At 39.6% G+C, this 18,861-nt stretch overlaps 1 protein-coding gene across 1 annotated transcript in view; it reads left to right on the top strand.

The window, feature by feature from the left end:
• The first annotated feature begins 4,810 nt into the window (after positions 1 to 4,810).
• Positions 4,811 to 18,861, top strand: part of tfc (triforce) — a 60,279-nt gene continuing 46,228 nt past the window's right edge. The window contains exon 1 of the mRNA XM_065234084.1: positions 4,811 to 5,117. Within this exon, the coding sequence (XP_065090156.1) occupies positions 5,000 to 5,117 (118 nt within the window). The 5' untranslated portion in view covers positions 4,811 to 4,999. The remainder of the gene's footprint in view (positions 5,118 to 18,861) is intronic.

The raw sequence follows: 18,861 nt of genomic DNA, 5'->3' as shown, positions 1-18,861 counted from the left end.
TGAAGATCATCGTCTGTTATAATTGAATCGAATTTAACCTCGCATTTCGGTACTGAGGCAGCTCTTGCTTCAACTATAGAAGTAGTCAGATAATCAAGAGCATAATTAACATCATCTTTGGTTTGCAAAGGAATGTTTGGATCAAAGCTATATTCCATAAATGATCGATATTGCTCCCATGGTAATTGCAAGCTGTTGAGAGTAGACAATATTTTATGGGTTATTTAGGAATTTTTCTGTGTCATGGACATTTACCACTGTAACCAAGGCTTTGATCTATTGTGGTGTATCCTCTATTTGCTGTTTGCCTATTAGTAGAGTGATCTTCACCATTGATTATCGGCTTCATCCCAACACGGAATTGCACTTCGAATGATGTTTACTACTTTATTGGGCATACTAGTCCAGATTTCTCCTGGTACAGTGAGTCCTATATCGAGATATCTGCATCGTTTATTGAATAGTGCAACGCAATCACACCCTAAATGTTCAGAGCTTTCACTCTCCAAATTACACAAGCGACATCTATCATCACTAACCATTCCAATATTTTTTTAAATGGTGTTTACCAGGACAATGTCCTGTTATTAACCCAGTGTAGGTGCTTAAATCTTTTTTGTAAAGATTAAGTAACCTTTGCGTATGCAAAGCGTTGGACTCAATGAATCGTTTAGATTGCCGGGCTGCTGAGTTGTTAACCTAACTGGATTTTACCTTGATTTTTACCCAGTTCTTAAATTCCATTTTCAGATTAGAAAGCGATAGACCAATTAATGGTTCTGGATGAATACACTGCTGGGATGAGCCAAGCTTTGCTAAGTGGTCAGTTTTTTTTTTTTCATTTCCTTCGATGCCGCAATGACCAGGAACCCAATATAGATTTACCTTGTTACGACAGGATAATTTCTGAAGCTGATTATAGCATTCCCACACTAACTTTGAAGTGTAGATCATCGATTTAAGGGCATTCAATGCTGCTTGACTATCCGAAAAAATGCATATATTTGAATTCCTATTATTCCTTTTTAAGTAAATTTCTATCATTCTAGAATCGCAAATAACTCTGCTTGGAATACTGTTGGCCATTCACTATTGCTACAAAACAGTTGATTCCAGGACCTGTTCAGGGCTCACAAATGTCATTTTCAATGAAAGATCTCACGCGATATTTACAGAGATACTTCTGTCACTATCATTGGATGAGAAAACGATGATAGAGATTTTCTTCAAAATCTCATCGAATTTTCTGTCATCGCATAACGTGACAGTGTTGTGATCATTGTAATTACTAGCTCATTTAATGCTATTAAAGTTACTTGTACCAAGGAAATCTTAATAATATATTCACTCTACCGATTACATACTGTTGTTTGCTTAAATTCATTTAAATCAGTTAGAAATGAAAAGTGACAAGAAAGCTAATGATAGGTAGTTTCGTCTCGTGATAGTGAGAGGACCTGTTTTCTCATCGTCACATGACGGCCGTGATATTTACCAGCTCTGGACATGTTATTCCAGCTCCTACCCTATTATTCTGTTTTGTGCTATCTGTGTACAATGTTATGGACCCAGGACGAATCAACGGCCCTCCTAGTCGGCGCGTGTTGTATTAAATACATTAAATAATTGAATATCAGTGTGTTTGTCATAAAATCTCCATTCTATAATATTGGCAAACTGAATTGAATCTCTTTCAAAATACTCATATGATTTTTAAGATCATATGATTTTCCAGACAGACAGACAGACAGACAGACAGACAGACAGACAGACAGACAGACAGACAGACAGACAGACAGACAGACAGACAGACAGACAGACAGACAGACAGACAGACAGACAGACAGACAGACAGACAGACAGACAGACAGACAGACAGACAGACAGACAGACAGACAGACAGACAGACAGACAGACAGACAGACAGACAGACAGACAGACAGACAGACAGACAGACAGACAGACAGACAGACAGACAGACAGACAGACAGACAGACAGACAGACAGACAGACAGACAGACAGACAGACAGACAGACAGACAGACAGACAGACAGACAGACAGACAGACAGACAGACAGACAGACAGACAGACAGACAGACAGACAGACAGACAGACAGACAGACAGACAGACAGACAGACAGACAGACAGACAGACAGACAGACAGACAGACAGACAGACAGACAGACAGACAGACAGACAGACAGACAGACAGACAGACAGACAGACAGACAGACAGACAGACAGACAGACAGACAGACAGACAGACAGACAGACAGACAGACAGACAGACAGACAGACAGACAGACAGACAGACAGACAGACAGACAGACAGACAGACAGACAGACAGACAGACAGACAGACAGACAGACAGACAGACAGACAGACAGACAGACAGACAGACAGACAGACAGACAGACAGACAGACAGACAGACAGACAGACAGACAGACAGACAGACAGACAGACAGACAGACAGACAGACAGACAGACAGACAGACAGACAGACAGACAGACAAAACACACAAAAATACCCAGAAATACCCAGAATCGACAAAATGGCTTTAAGGGGAAATAGGACGTCATTAGTTTTTGGAAATTCAGAAGCAGTTTTTGTGTTCAAAACCAAAACACTGTCACTGTGTACCGTAGACAAGTAGAATGCAAGAAACACATTTTCATGAACGTCTTTGGTTTTGAACGAAACACTACTTTTGAGTTTTTGGAAAATTATAACGTCTACTTTTACCTTAAGAACGTCAAAATTACCTTAAAAGCTTAAAAATGGCCTCATATACGGGAAAATAGAGGGTTAAAGACGCATCAAAATGGCTCCCAACACGAAAAAAAAAAATGACGCAAATTCGATAAAGTAGCCATAAACATTCATCGCTGAATATTTAAAAAGGTCCTAGCTTCATTGATCGATTCTCTTCATCGAGTAATTTGTTAATAACTCAGCTGCAAAATACTCCATGCTCTGATTAACAGTATGGGCACTAGATATGAATCCCTTTTATCTTATTATGTGCCAAAAGTAGCAGAAAATATGTTTGCATAGTAGTGGTTCTAAAAAGAGAAAGTCGATAAAAAAATATATCATTGCAGATAGGAAGCATTGCAAAGGAAAAGCATCTTCTGATTTCCTTTAAAAAAATCTTCAAACAGCCCCCGGAAGTTTTTAAAAATCCTCTGGAAAATGATTTCAACTTAGATTGAATGTTTTTTTTTTACGTAGGATTCCGTCTTTCGGCAACGTATTGGGGATGCAATTTCAAGAAACCAAAATCGACCACGTTACGAAAAGTGGTCAGGTTTTTACGACTTATAACTCTGTCAATAGCGGATGGATTGTAATTCTAAACGAGCCAATCGATTCGAAATGTTTCTACAAATCTGTTTAAATGAACACTTATTTTTCAATAGGTCACTATTGAAATTTACATTGGTGTTTGCTTTGGTGATCAAATTTATCACCGATTGCCTGCAAAAAGCGCTTTCCCTAACACAGTCAGCGAATATTGATATCGAGTACGTATTCTTACGCCAAATCTACGGTCGTGTCTTGGATACAACCTTTTATTTTTTTTTCTCTGTATTCCCTTGAACGTGTCTTAAGTATACATCCGGAATTTTGATTTGACTTTTTTTGTGATTTCCTCCGCAACTTTGCTCCATCGTTCCGCGGAAGCCTATTTCAGTTTTATTAGGATTTTTGTTTTGACTTCCTCTGGAAGGTTCACCTGACCCTTTAATTTTCTATTTACATCCACCGGAAGTTTCCTGCAACTTCTTCTGGAAGCTTATTCCGGTTTTCCCCAGAAGTGCTTTAGGCTCCCTCCTGTAGACATCAGGTTTTTCCAGACTTGTTCTGGAAGTTTCTTTTGACTGACACTGAACAATTCTTATGATTTGCCCCGGAAAGCAACTTCCGAGCTCGCTCAGAAGTCCTACTGGCTTGTCCCGGAAGTATCTATAGACTGTCTCTGGTAGATTACCATAATGAATCCAAATCCAGACACTTAGTCCACAAATCCGAACATTTTTAAAAGTTGAATAATTCTGCCTAATGTGCTCAAAATAGCACGTAAATTTTTGAAAAGTCTTTAAGTATCGATCTGAATCATCACACATATTTATGATGTTGCAAAGTAGACGTCATATTTAAGGATTAATCAAATGTCCAGATTAACGAACCGTCTGGTATTCGATGCATTACGGTTTTGTAGGTTCTTTTCAACCGCTCCAAAAAGTTTCCAGAATCCCCGGAATTTTAAGATGTCGGTTGAACTCGTGTCTTTGGCGTAAGAGGTATGGCTACTATCTACTATACCGGGGCCGTCCCCAAGAATTCAACTTGTTATCCATGAATTGATTCAGTCTATCATTGCAACATATTTTTAAGGTTCGTTTCTACCGAGCACGACGTTTCTGGAGACATCTGCAAAATATGCATACTTAAATAAAGCATCCAGCCAGCTACAACCCTGAAGCTCACCCCCATTAAATGTGCATAACGCCGTGCAGAGTAGCATGATTACGTTTTTGTTTTTGTCGGAGAGTCTTCACGCACGGCAGCTGAGAGATGCGCGTTTTTCGCGTGCTGGAGAGACAAAACTCGAAAAGCTCAAAAAGCGGCTGTCCACAACAAACAGAGAAGAAGGTCTTAACCAGTGCACTGGTTGGTGGCTGGTCGATTCCACGCCGGGCCCGCGAGAAACCCAGAGAATGAGGGAGAGCTCACAGCCACGGAAAAAAGCTACCACTGCTGCTCACCGGACTCACGATCGCTCCCCCACGGTTAGTTGAGCTTTGACAGTCAATCATTAACGATCTCTCGAAAGCATGCGTAAGCGGTTCGGCACGTAGCGGCTAAATAACGGAAAAACATTGCGCGCGGATTATTCAAAATTGTGTTCAAAGTGTTTGGTTCGGTGGCTACTACGGCTTGTGCCCTCTTTAGGATTTAGTGATCGTTGTTATCCTCTGCAAAATCAGAATGTTCCAATCGTGGCAGTTCCGAATCATCAGCATATTCCTGATCCTGCAGCTGTGTGGATTATTCCCAACGACGGGCAGTGCAACACCAAAGGCGCTTAGCAGTACCAGCAACCACGGTGAATATCCTTGTCATTCCAACCTATCTGGGTGCTGGAGGTGATCAACGATCGCGCTTCATTTGAACTAGTTTGACTACGACAGTGTGACCCAAATCCTGCCGCATTCATGCTCGCGCAATTCGTGTCGCCCCGAGCAAGGCAAGCATTGTTACACAGCATCTGTGTGTGACATTGATGAGGACGCGAGACTCTCCACGGACTCCCCTCGAATTCCTCCCACCGTTGAGGTCGCCGTTTGTTGTTTGCGCTGGGACCACTTATTAGCATCGTCGTCGTCGTCGTCACCGTCATCATCGTCGTTACGTAAAAGTGATCAAAACCTGTCGGTCGATGTGTGAGATAATCGGGCAGTCGGCAGAGTAAATATTGAACTAGGTTGATCGAAATTCAAATGGGGACAGGAAAGACGTTGGCCAAATTATATCGAGCGCCTGCGTTCGAGATCAGTGCAGCGAGTGATGGTGGAGGTATTTTGTGAATTTGAAATGAATTTTAATTTATGAAGATCCCTTGTATTCGAGCTTGAGCTCAGTGAAGGCATTTGTGAAGGAAGACGATCAATAGGCAGAGAGCAAAGAAACGATCGACTAAGCGCTTTAAAGGTACCTGTTGCATGCTAGTGGTTTGAACGGGTATCGTAAAGTGGATTTGTGACGTTGATTTTTATTAAATTTTGTTTTAATATTATAAAACAATAATTTGGAAATCCAGTGGCAGTGACACGCATTGAACGTTGCGCCCCGCAGGTGACATGCGTTTTTCCCCTGCCATTCCATTAGCTGAGTGGAAAATAACATCCTCTGAGTTAGACATCAGGGCATAATTCATACTGTTTAGATATGAGCTTTCGTGTCAAAGCTTATCCCCTCCCAGATTCCAACGAAATTGTGAATAGATTTTGTCTACTAAGCAATTGTGCATACCTGTTTTCTTTGAAAAAATATTCTCAAATGGTAGTGAAAAAGGTTGCATTTTTTTCAATAAAAAAATTAGTCTTAATAGTGACAAGACCTACACAAATTTGATTCTACACTGAATTGTAGAAAATTGTTAGAAGTTTTTTATAACAATATGGGGCGATTCAAATATAACGTCCACTCTTAAGGAGAGGGAAGGGGTCCTAGAATTTGTAACAGTACGTGTTTAATGTACGGAAAAAAATATGACTCAGGGGGAAGAGATATGGTAAAAAATCGAAAGCTTGTAGACATGCTTGGCATACACATTTTTGGTCGTGAGCTGCTCATTTGCTAATAACTTTGCACACAGTAGACGAAACATTGTTCTTTTTGAAACAGTCAATAGAATAGAGTTTAACCTTGTTATAGATACGTAAAAATAGTAGGTTTTAGTTCTAGTAATCCGCTGTATTTGTTTTCGCGTTGCCAAAATGAAGTGAGAAATGCTCGCTACACATCTCGTACTTTTAGTTTAAAAATTCAATGGCGTTGATTCAAAAGTTATGATTTAACTACTCTTTGCATGTCTGTAGTAAACTATGGTCCTTCTCTATCAATTACTTCAAAGAAAACCTAATTTCAACAACTGAGTGAAAAGCTATTAACAAATGAGCAGTTGGTATGTAAAACTGTGTATGCCAAGCATGCTTGTAGATGTCATATTTGTACGCACTGGAAAAAAAATTTAAACATAAAAATTGATTTTTCTAGTAAACCTATTTTTTTTAATGATGTAATTTTAACAATTATTATAAAGTAGGATATACACAGCAGGTGGTGAAAGTAGCATATGGCACACACAAAAATCATAAGGGGTGGAAAAATTGCTAAATAGAAATTTATTACTGGCAACCATAACAAATTTCTGTTCGCAAATCGTTTGATCAATAATGTCAATAATACAGGAATGTTCAGGTACAGGTTGATTATCGCTCTGTCACTAAGAAGCTACATGATACCGGAGCACAGGCTTAATAAAATTCGTCTAGCTCACATGAGGTTAGGTACATGAGTAACTACACGGAAAATAATTCTGAATTTTAATGCTGATGTAGGTTGGTTGGTTGGTTGTCTATATTAACCCTCCGTTACTCGCGTTGTTGTACTTTGTACAACACACATGAGTTTTCCAATGCCATTTTGTTGCTGAGTTACCAATCGATCTGAGACCAACGAGTATTTTTCAAAAAACTTGTTTTGATCTAAGCAAGCTAAACTTTGATTAAAGTTAACACCTAAAAAATGCGGATAATAGGGAAAAATGTAAATGGAAACCGCGGAAACTGTGACCATACTACGTGGGATTTGACTTAATTGATTACAACATGGAATATATCGAGATCCTGACCAGATAGAAAGTTACTGTCTCCGACAAAGTTGTTCAGGAGATCATAGCCTTGTCGCTGGTGGACAGTAGTTCAGAATTTTCTCACTACGTAGCGCTAGCATACATGTGAAATTCTTGCATGTGATATATCTCGAGATCCTGATCAGATAGAAAGTTACTGTCTACGACAAAGTTGTTCAGGAGGTCAAGGTCTTTTGGCTAGTGGACAGTTGTTCAGAATTTTCTCACTTCATGGTGCTAGTAAGCATGTGAAATTCTCGCATATAAAATATCTCACGTTCTTGACCAAATAGAAAATTACTGTCGCCGGCTAAGTTGTTCAGCATATCACAAAAATTTTGCTCGTGGACAGTTGTTCAAAATTTTCTCACTTCGTAGTGCAAGTGAAATGTGAAATTCTCCTTGAACAACTTTGTTGTAGACAGTAACTTTCTATCTGATTAGAATCTCTAGATATGGCATATGCGAGAAGTGTACATCTATACTAACGCCACGTGGTGAGAAAATTCTTAGCTACTGTTTACAAGCCAAAAAGGCTTTGACCTCCTGAACAACTTTGTCGAAGACAGTAACTTTCTATCTGGTCAGGATTTCGAAACAAACCACATGCGAGAATTTCACTGTATTCTAGCGCTAGATAGTGAGAAAATTTTGAACTACTGTCCACTAGCGAAATCTATTTGATCAGAATCTCGAGGTATTTTACGTGCGAGAATTTTGCGTGTATATTAATGCCACGTAGTGTGAAAATTCTGAACCACCAAGCAATGTGCTTTGACCTCATGAACAACTTTTTCGAAGACAGTAATTTTCTACCTGTTCAGAATCTCGAGCTTAGCATACGCGAGAATTGTACACATTTACTAGCGCCATGTGGTGACACATTTCTAGGCTACTGTCCACCAGCCAAAAAGTCTTGACCCCCTAAATAAGTTTGCCGAAGACAGTAACTTTTTATATGGTAAGGATCTAGAGATATTTTATATGTGCGAGAATTTTACATGTATACTAGCGCCGCGAAGTGAGAAAACTCTGAACTTGACCTTCTGAACAACTTTGTCGACGACAGTAACTTTCAATCTGGTCATGATCTCGAGATATATCCCATGCGATAATTTCACATGTATTCTAGTGCTACGTAGTGAGAAAATTCTAAACTACTCTCCACCAGCGAAAAGATTATGATCTGTAGAACAACTTTGCCCAAGAAAGTAACTTTCTATCTGGTCAGGATCTCGAGATTTTACATGTTGTAACCAATTAAGTTAAATCCCACGAAGTACAGACACCGTTTAAGCGGTTTCCATTCACATTTTCCCTATTATCCGCATTTTTTTCGGGTTAACTGTGATAAAAGTTTAGCTTGTTTAGTTAAAAACAAGTTTTTTAATGAATACTCGTTGGTTTCATATCGATTGGTAGCTCGGCTGCACAATGGCAATGGAAAACTCACACTGTTGTACAAAGTAAAACGCGCGAGTACTCGTGTTGCAAAAGTTGGCGCGAGGAACGGAGGGTTAAAGAGATTTTCAGCCAGACGCTGGTTCATCTCCGGGATAATGCTGATGTAAACATGCATGCATATAAACTTTCTTCACATGTAAACCAGCAACTTGTTAAAAATTTTGCTTGCGTAGATGGAATGTTGCACAGGATATTTGGAATATTTCATGAAATGTCTCATAAATTTACACGATCTATAATGTAAACTTGTATGACGCTTAATTAACATAGTAACGCATTGTAACATAAGTTTACACTACTTTTGACGTTGGATAACGTCTTTCGTCAACATACGGGGGTACAAAATTGAAAACAGTCATTTTGGATGCGTTACGAAAAATTAAAAGATTTTGAACGATAATAACTAAACCGTCTCTCGATAGATTTACGAGATAATGGCATCAATCGATTGGAAATATTTCTAGCAATTTGCTGAATGTTTCAAAACTATTGATTTCATTCTGTAAACTTTTGAAAAATGGTTAAAAGTAAACCATTGTCTATTGGTGAAAATCGATTGATTTTTTTATATTCTTATACTTTCTCCAACCGAGACATCAGATGCGAGTATCTGACACCTCTGATATTTTCTGTTCTACTATATAAGCGTCCAACAAGGTCGCCCGTTCCATCATTGTCTCTCCGATCGTCGACCCAGCAGCAGAGCAGCAGAGCAGCAGTACCAGAACAGCGGAAGCAGAGCAACGGCAGCAGAGCCTGGGGGCGAAAGGGCAACTACGCCGAGTGCGTTGGTGCCAGTGCTCCGGTATACTGGGCCGCCGTCATGGAATGCCCAGCTGCTGCAGTTCTCAGTCGGTCGTATTTACCGTCTGCTCCGCAAGGGCAACTACGCCGAGCGCGTTGGAAAAATGGCCCTTTTCAGGGCCAAAACATTATCAAGAAAGAGTTTAACGTACGTATGCGAGTATCTAACACCTCGGATATTTTCTGTTCTACTATATAAGCGTCCAACAAGGTCGCCCGTTCCATCATTGTCAACAACATCAGCCCAACAAAACGGCCCTTTTCAGGGCCACCAAACTTTCGCAAAAGAGTTATTAAGGAATATTCCTAAAATATAATATACACAATTAAGTACAACACATAACAGACGTTATCCAACGCCAACCCTGCGGTCGTATCTAGTATACAACCCTTCCAACTTTTTTGAACTCCATACAGAGTTGCCAGAGCATCAACGCAGATCCCATATTTTTTTCATAGTAAGCTTTCAGGAAAGTTCTGCGACTTTCAAGGAAATTCTGCGACTTTCAAGGAAATTCTGCCTTCTAAAGAGAAGCTGATCAAACTTAAGGGAAATGCTCTGAACCTTAGAAAAGTTTTGGAAACTTTAAAGATGCACAGTTCGAAAAAGATTGCGAATTTCTGTCACTATGATGCACATAAATGGAACGTCATATATCATACAAATTAACCTTATAGATCGAGTAAAGTTATGAAACATTTCATGTAATATTCCAAAATGTAAACGTCGATCATTTCTTGCTTGTTCCTAGTTTACGTGAAAAGAATGCTTGTATGCATGAATGTTCGCATGCATGGATATTTACATCACCAGTAAAATTAAGAATTGTTGTCTTTGCGTTCTGAAAACTTCAGGGCAGTTTTGTCAACTTCAGTGAAGATTTTTGAACTTTAGGAAAGTATTGTGAACTACAGGAAAATCTGTCAGCTTCAGGGATATTTTGCAAACATACGGAAAGTTCGACGAGCTTCAGAAAACTCTACAAAGCAGGCGCCGGTGGTGAAGTGATAAGCGTGACTGCTTTCTCACCCCAATGGGTCTGGATTCAATCCCAGCCGAGGTCAGCGGGATTTTTCTGAGGCATAAAAATCTCTGGTTACGTCTTCCTTCGGAAGGGAAGTAAAGCCTTTGGTCCCGGCCCATGTGTGTTTGAATGGGTACGATATCCTACACAGGTGTGGAAGCTGCTTTCCTGCACATTCAATTGCCTTCAATGGATGGCAATCGATGTCCGTCGGTGATTGGCACTAGATTGCGGAACAGAGACTGACGTTAAATAAAAGAAAGAAGAAGGAGGAAACTCTACAAACTAAAGTTCTGCAAACTCCAGTGAAGTTCTGCGGACTTCAAAGAGATTCTGAGAATTTCAGGGAACTGCTTCAAACTTTGAGGACGATATGTATATTTTCGGAAAGCTCTTTGAACTGAAGCGAAATTCTAAACTGGTCCACTTAGAATCCAGATACATAAAACCAGGTGTTTCTCGGGATTGATTTGACGTAAGAAAACTGAAGGTTTATTGTACTTTCATAAAAAAAAATAATTGTGAAATTACTCCCACGGCATTTGGATGAACCCAGACAACCAGAATGCACGTATATTCAAAGTTGTTTTCCTGATGTACAAACATATATACAAACAAACAAATCGTATAGAATGCAAAGAAATACGTACAAAATTGGAGGTCATATACATACAAATTTTTATTTAATTTTAAATGGGTTGATTTAACATCATATACGATTTAATCTGTAATAACACATTCACTTTGAAGAGTCATACGATGTAATCCGATTTGATTTGTGATACAGTACGACGAAAAAATGAATCATCGCATATTGGTCGGAAATTTGCATTCTATACGATTTAACTTAAACATAATGCGATGCATGCCGTTCTTATATGCGATGTTGACTTCAACTGTAGCAATTTACGATTCTGTCTGCACATTGTTATACAAACTTCTGGTTGTCTGGGAACTCGCAGACTTCCTTTGGAATTCCCGACATCATCTGCCGTACACTGAACTGGTCAACCTGAGCGGCCTTGTTTTCAACATCCAGCCATCTGTGCTGCGTCGTGAGTCGTCATTCCAGTTTTCCGCTTGATAATTGCCCAATACTTTTCGATTCGGCAGAATTGCAGGCAGTTGGGTGGATTTATATCCTTTTCAGAACTTCACTGGACCTTTGTGAGCCTTAATGAAAGGTAGTACACTGGAACCTCCATTTAGGAACCAAAACGGGGGTTCGTAAATCGAACTAGTGCGTAAAAAAAACCTCGTTATTTGGGATTTACTTCGTAAAAAGAAAACTCGTTATTTGGGATTTACTTCGTAAAAGGAGGTTTTTGAAAATATTGTCAAATACCCCAGAATATGGGAATTTTTAGAATCAGGGTGACGTGTAGGGACCGGAAATCGATGTCTGACGCCACCATCTTGGATTTCAAAATGGCGTCAGACATCAATTTCCGGTCCCTAAACGTCACTCCGATTTCAAAAATACCCATATTGTGGGGTATTTGGAAGAATTTCCAAGTTTTTATGTAACCAGAAGTCGCCATCTTGGATTTCAAAATGGCGTCAGACATTGATTTCAGTTTCCTATACGTCACTCCGATTCCAAAAATACCCATATTGTGGGGTATATGACAGAATTTCCAAGTTTTTTGTAACCGCAAGTCACCATCTTGGATTTCAAAATGGTGTCAGATATCGATTTCCGGTCCCTTCACGTCACCCTGATCCCAAAAATACCCGTATTGTGGGGTATATGACAGAATTTCCAAGTTTTTATGTAACCGGAAGCCACCATCTTGGATTTCAAAATGGCGTCAGATATCGATTTCTGGTCCCTTCATATCACCCTGATTCCAAAAATACCCATATTGTGTGGTATTTGGCAGAATTTCCAAGTTTTTCTGTAACCGGAAGTCGCCATCTTGGATTTCAAAATGGGGTCAGACATCAATTTCTGGTCCCTTCACGTCACTCCGATTACAAAAATACCCATATTGTGGCCTATTTGACAGAATTTCGAAGTTTTTTGTAACCGGAACTCGCCATCTTGGATTTCAAAATGGCGTCAGATATCGATTTCCGGTCCCTACACGTCACCCTGATTCCAAAAATACCCATATTGTGGGGTATATGACAGAATTTCCAAGTTTTTATGTAACCGGAAGCCACCATCTTGGATTTCAAAATGGCGTCAGATATAGATTTCTGGTCCCTTCATATCACCCTGATTCCAAAAATACCCAAATTGTGGGGTATTGAAAGTTTCTTCCAGTTTTTCATGAACCGGATGCCGCCATCTTGGATTTCAAAATGGCGTCAGACATGAGTTTCTGGTTCCTATATCTCACTCCGGTTCCAAAGATACCCATATTGTGGGATATTTCATAGTTTTTTCCCAGATTCCCATAATCGCAAAAAAAAAAACTCGTTATTTGGAATTTACTTCGTAAAACGAAACCTCGTTATTTGGAATTTACTTCGTAAAAAGAGGGACGTAAATTGAATACTACGTAAAAAAAGACTTCGTAAACGGAGGTTTCAGTGTATAAATTTCTCCAGGCACAGCTTCTATTCCATCATTTTTGGTGATGAAACAAACATGAATTTGCTGGGGACATTGCCCCGTGCCTTTTGTCCGTGAACGGGCAATTTTCCACGTCGGGCCTTCGACGTGGATGTGCAGGATCAATTTTCTTTTTCGTCTTCTAATACAATTTTTTTAATAGTGCACGAAACTATCACCACTGGAACACGTGAACTTTTAAAAACAAATTGCTGTCAAAACTTTCCAAATCCGACCACTAGAGGTGCTCCTATATAATAAATAAAGTGTCCGGATTCAAAAGTTTGGCAAACTGTATGGATGTTCTGCGACCTTCAAGGAAAATCAGTAAACTTGAACTCCAGGAAAGTTGAACTTCAATAAAATTCTGCAAACTCCAGGAACCCTGAACTTCAGGAACGTTTTGCGAGGTTCAGGGAAGTTCAATGTCCTCCTGGTAAGTTCCAAGAACTTCAAGAGAGTTTTGTGAACTTTAGAAAATTTATATGACCTTCATTGCAATTCTGCATACTTCAGAGAAGTTAAACAATACAGTTAAAAAAATGTAAATTATTGTCACTAAGATGCACATAAATGGAACGTCTTATATCATTCAAAATTACATTATAGATGCTTACATTGGATGAAAGCAGAACAGAAAAGCATAATGCATGATTTTATTTCGAGCACTATTTTCTTTTTACAAAAGCAATTCATTTTTTTATTTGAGGGCAAATGTATATTCCTATTCTACGGGTGCAACCAAGGGGAAAGACAGTTCCTAATCATGAGCAATTTCAGAGTTGCTTTTGAAGCATCTCGAGTAACTCACATTGCTCAGTGAGCAAGATTGCTTTCATTTGCTTTCTCACTTTTCGCATCACAGCAACTTTTGAAGGTGCACCTTCATGCGAAGCCGAAAAGCTGCTGTCAAATAAATCATCAATAAAAGCGGAACTCGGAGACATTTAAATCATATCAGTTTAATAACCTTCGTTAGACCCTTACCAACCGGGAACGTGAAAGGAACCTGTTGCAACGTTACAATTACGGCGGTCGAATGCTTATCTGGTTTTTTTTTTTTGTTAATTACTTTATTTGTACAGGCTCAATCGAATAAACTTTACAGAGCCAAGTTATCATTTTCTTTAGACATTATAAATGTCTTAAATCTAAAATTAAAGGATTGGAACCGATTACTCGCGGTCTTCTCGAGGTTAGTGGATGACAATTGTTTGGATCGGGAGAGGGAAAAGGAGATTTGGAATATGATTTATGATTAAAAAATTTCACTTTTTCTAAAAGATATACTTAATCCTATCGACGTTATATCAACTCTGTAATTATACAATTATTACCGAAACAAATCTACAAAAAAAAATACACACACACATACAAAACACAAACTAAACACAAGGTTAATCAAACTTACAATCTATGATTAATATTCTTCAAGAAAACATATATGAGTTGCATAAACACCAGATCGCGTCTAGCCAAAATATCCCGAACTGGAACATTAGGTTGTCTACCTCGAGCCCGAAGGGAATCGTACAACTCGGATCTGACTCCACGGTGCTCAGCACATGACCAAATAATGTGATCTGCGTCCTGGTAACCTTGTCCACATTCACAGAGATTACTGTCCCCCAGCCCAACACGGAACAAGTGAGCGCTTAGTGAATAGTGATTGGACATGAGGCGAGACATCACACGAATGAAGTCTCGACCCACCTCCAAACCTTTGAACCAAGGACACTTATCTGGTTGATGTGGTAGAAAAACCCGATCTGCATGACCAAATACTCCAAATCGATACTCGTCAAAGCAATTCCGTCCCATCGCTTGACAAACTGCCGTTGGATGGAACTGCGAACCGAGCTCTGAATTACCACGGCGCCGTTCTGCTGACGGGGTCCTCGCTTTTTGTGCTTTTGCTGGGCCTTCCGGATAGTCGTGATTCGCTCCCGTTTTTGCTATAAATCACCGAGATTTTTCTGCGGCCGTCGACCGAAGTCTCCAGGAGAAAGTCGACGAAGAGAATCTGTCAGCTTGATTTGTGCTTCGTCTTCCTGACGGATTTTCACTTCGGTGTCGTCCGGTAGATCGTTATTGGGTTTGAAGTTCAAACAAGGATCGCACTCACCGGAAACAGCAGCTACTTCATCGTCATCCTCCTCTTCGGCTTCGGCAGTGGCAGCGGCTACACTGATGCTGTGGCTGGACATTCCACGCGGTAATGGTTTGTAGCGTTGCCTTCGGAGCTGGAATTGGGTGTTAATCGGTTGTTGCCGCACCGGGGTGATATTTTCTATACCGGAAACAGTGGCGGCGGGTGCCGTTGGAGGGGGCATGGTTGAAATATTACTCACTACTCTATGTTTGCCATGGTGCCAACGGAAATGTTAGTCGAAAGGGGATCGGAGCTAGGTATTACCACATTTAATTGGTGATGACTTTTCCAATGGGACTGCTGTTACAACTGGAGAAATCGAAGAAGATGGGATTGCTGCATTATAGGTGGAATTACATATATTTAGAAGAATACTGGAGAGCTTTTTTGATCGGAGATGATCCTTTTGGAGTGACGACTGGGACTGGTTGCTGAGAAGGAAGAACAACCCTTAAAGCTGTATGGAAGTGTAGGTTGTCATTGGTAGTAAGCAGGCACCAGCACAGGTTCTCTCATAATATTCCAGTTATTCGAAAGGCTCAGAATACACTTGGGATTACTTTATTTACAAACAAAACCGACGTGTAATATGAGACGTATATGCTTAAAAAGAGTAAACGGAGTAGGCATAGAAAATATTGAGCTACATTGAGCTACTCGCGAGTTACTCGCTGCAAAAAAGAAACTCAGAGTAAACCTGTCTGACCCCTTGGGTGCAACCGATGAATTTTACAAACATTTGGAAACGTTTTGTATGGTACATTAACCTTTATGAAAAGTTATGGGTGATTTCAACTTTTTTGTCCTAGAACTGTCACCATTCCATGTATTTCGACCAAGATTCGACAGTGTCACCCCATGTATATGCGAGCGAGAACGGAAGAATTATAATTGCAGACGTTTTTCTTACGCACACTACGTCGCGTACACACTGCAAAAAAGACATGTAAATTTCAGTGCCCTGAGACCGACACATGCAAGCGGCCCTTTTGACATAAGAATCAGTTGAAAAGGACGAGAAAATCAATTCAATCAAACGCACTTTTCGTCGAGTTGCATATGCTTCAGTTTCAGGACACTTAATTTTACATGCCATGTTTTTTTACGTTCCATGATTTACGTCAAAGCTGAATTACGTCTCGTGTAAAAATAGTAATTTCTAAGTGTGTATACCTACGCATACGCAAAATGTTTTCATCAGCAAACTTTTTTCCACAGCGGAAAGTTTTCATGATGAAAACAAATCACTGGCAATATCGCTCGTTAGCAATCTCTACTGTCATTTTAGTTTTTGATTCAGTTCCAACCCAGTTCCAACCCGTGTGAACCCGAACTTTTTGTCAGTGCAAACCTTAACCCGAGCCTCTTCATGAGTCATTTTTGATACAATGTGAAGATGGTTCAGAATGGTGAGGAGACACACTCTTTACAGCTTCCTTTGTGACATCCGCAGAAAATGCAGAGGCGAAGGTTTGCGGCTGACTGTAGAAAATAAACGGGCTCATGCTTACAATTTTGTTGATTTTCTTTGCGCTCCGCTTGAAAGTACCGGAAAGTTTTGATTTTTTTCTATGTTGTAAAAATAAATCACCCATTTACCCATTCTGACAAGTTGCAACTGAATGCTTATGGTTCTATAAGGGCAATTCATATTGTTTTTTGTATACTTCAAGGCAATCATAAAACCTTTCATAAGTGAAAATAGTATAAGCATCAGTTGGTTTTTTTTATAAGCTTTATAGGGGTTTTGCAGATAGCTATAAGAATGTTCCATGACTTGCATTGTATATGACCGTCATAAAGCTGTAGGTAATGGTTGCAGCTGCAATAAAACCTTTATAAATTTTGAATATAGCCAAGCAGCTCTAGATTTGATACTTGGAGTGTCTCTACTGATACTGAGATGAACTTTACAGAAGCAATGTTTGCCAACGGCTTGAGGAAGATTAACAGTTTCGTCAACACAAATGGCAGACTGTTAGACCTTGTATTTACCAATTTACCGGAATATCATGACCTGATTGCACCGTCTTCTCCGCTGTTACCTGTAGATAACCACCACACACCAGTCATTTTACTACTTGACGAGAGTGACGCACCAATACTGCTTGACGATCATGATCAATGTTTCAAATTTGACTATTCGGCATGTGACTTTGACTTGTTGAACTGTATTTTTATGGATATTGAGTGGGAACGATTATGGTATAATGGAACCGTAGATCAGATGCTATCAGTTTTTAACCAATCTCTCTCGGAAGTTATCAACCGTCATGTACCTTGAAAAAGACAAAAATCGATATCTGTTTTCAACCAACCGTGGTGGACTCCTGAGCTACGTAGCCTTCGTAACAATGTACGTAAGATGCGGTACCGATGTTTCGTTACAAAAAATGGGTCCGATAAAGCTAGACTCCGTGAGCTTGAGCTGGAGTACAAAGCCATTCGTTCTGCAACACATGAAAACTATTTGCTCATTATTCAGTCAACCGTCAAGCAAAATGATTCACGCTTCTGGGACTTCTAATCTAATCTAATCTAACACCAACACAGTCAGCTCTTGAAAGCATCCTGAAAAATGGTATATATAGCGACATAATTTTGCTTGTCTATTTGGTATATGTTTCACATCGAAGATGCGTCACACATATCAGAACGGCCAGGCCTACTGTGCAGCATTTAAGGGGCAAGATGATTCAGAAAACATCGGGCCTGTTAATATCGATGCTTCAGAATCCAATAAATGGATGAAACGTGGACATCTCGTGCCGTACGTTCCGATTTTGGCAATTATATGATTGGTTGGTCGTTGAAAGCATCAAAGCTAGAAAGGTTAAGTGTTGCTCCATTTTCTTCTGACGGTTGGGGCATGAGCACTATATCTTGTCCTAGCCTTTTATGAATTATGGCTGTAACGCCATTACTCGCTTTCTGAAAAGAGAAGAGCGAAAGGAAAAGGAGAAGGACAAAGGGAAAAGGATTATGTAAACTCTATGAACATAAAAAATATTTTTGATTTGAAATATACAATATAGAAATGCATAACGGCGCGGTGGTCACTACCCCAGTCTTGTCACTATTATCAATTCATAAAAAGTAACAAGGACTAAAATATGATCCTTTGATTACTGGAAAATACTGATTCCCTAGGTTGAAATTGTTACGACTAGGGTTCGGTGGTAGATCTTATACCAGTAACGCACCACAAAAAGGTGATCTCCCAACGTTACTGGTTTGAAAAGATAAAAATTTACAAAATGGAACGAACTCACCAAGTTTAGCCAATTGAATCTGAAGCTGCCTGACATGTGTTGTTGTAGAAGTTCAAATTGTAGACGAAGCTTGACGAAGATCAACATGAACTAGTCCGGTTTATGGTAGTTGCGTGGAATGTCTTCCTTCGATTTTCGATAAACAAATGTTCGAATG

Source organism: Ochlerotatus camptorhynchus, unplaced genomic scaffold (assembly GCF_037179485.1).
Source record: "Ochlerotatus camptorhynchus isolate MF236.1 unplaced genomic scaffold, CSIRO-AGI_Acam_v1.1 ptg000429l, whole genome shotgun sequence".
In the NCBI taxonomy this organism is placed as follows: Eukaryota; Metazoa; Arthropoda; class Insecta; order Diptera; family Culicidae; genus Ochlerotatus; species Ochlerotatus camptorhynchus.
This window is presented reverse-complemented; position numbering and strand designations above follow the sequence as displayed.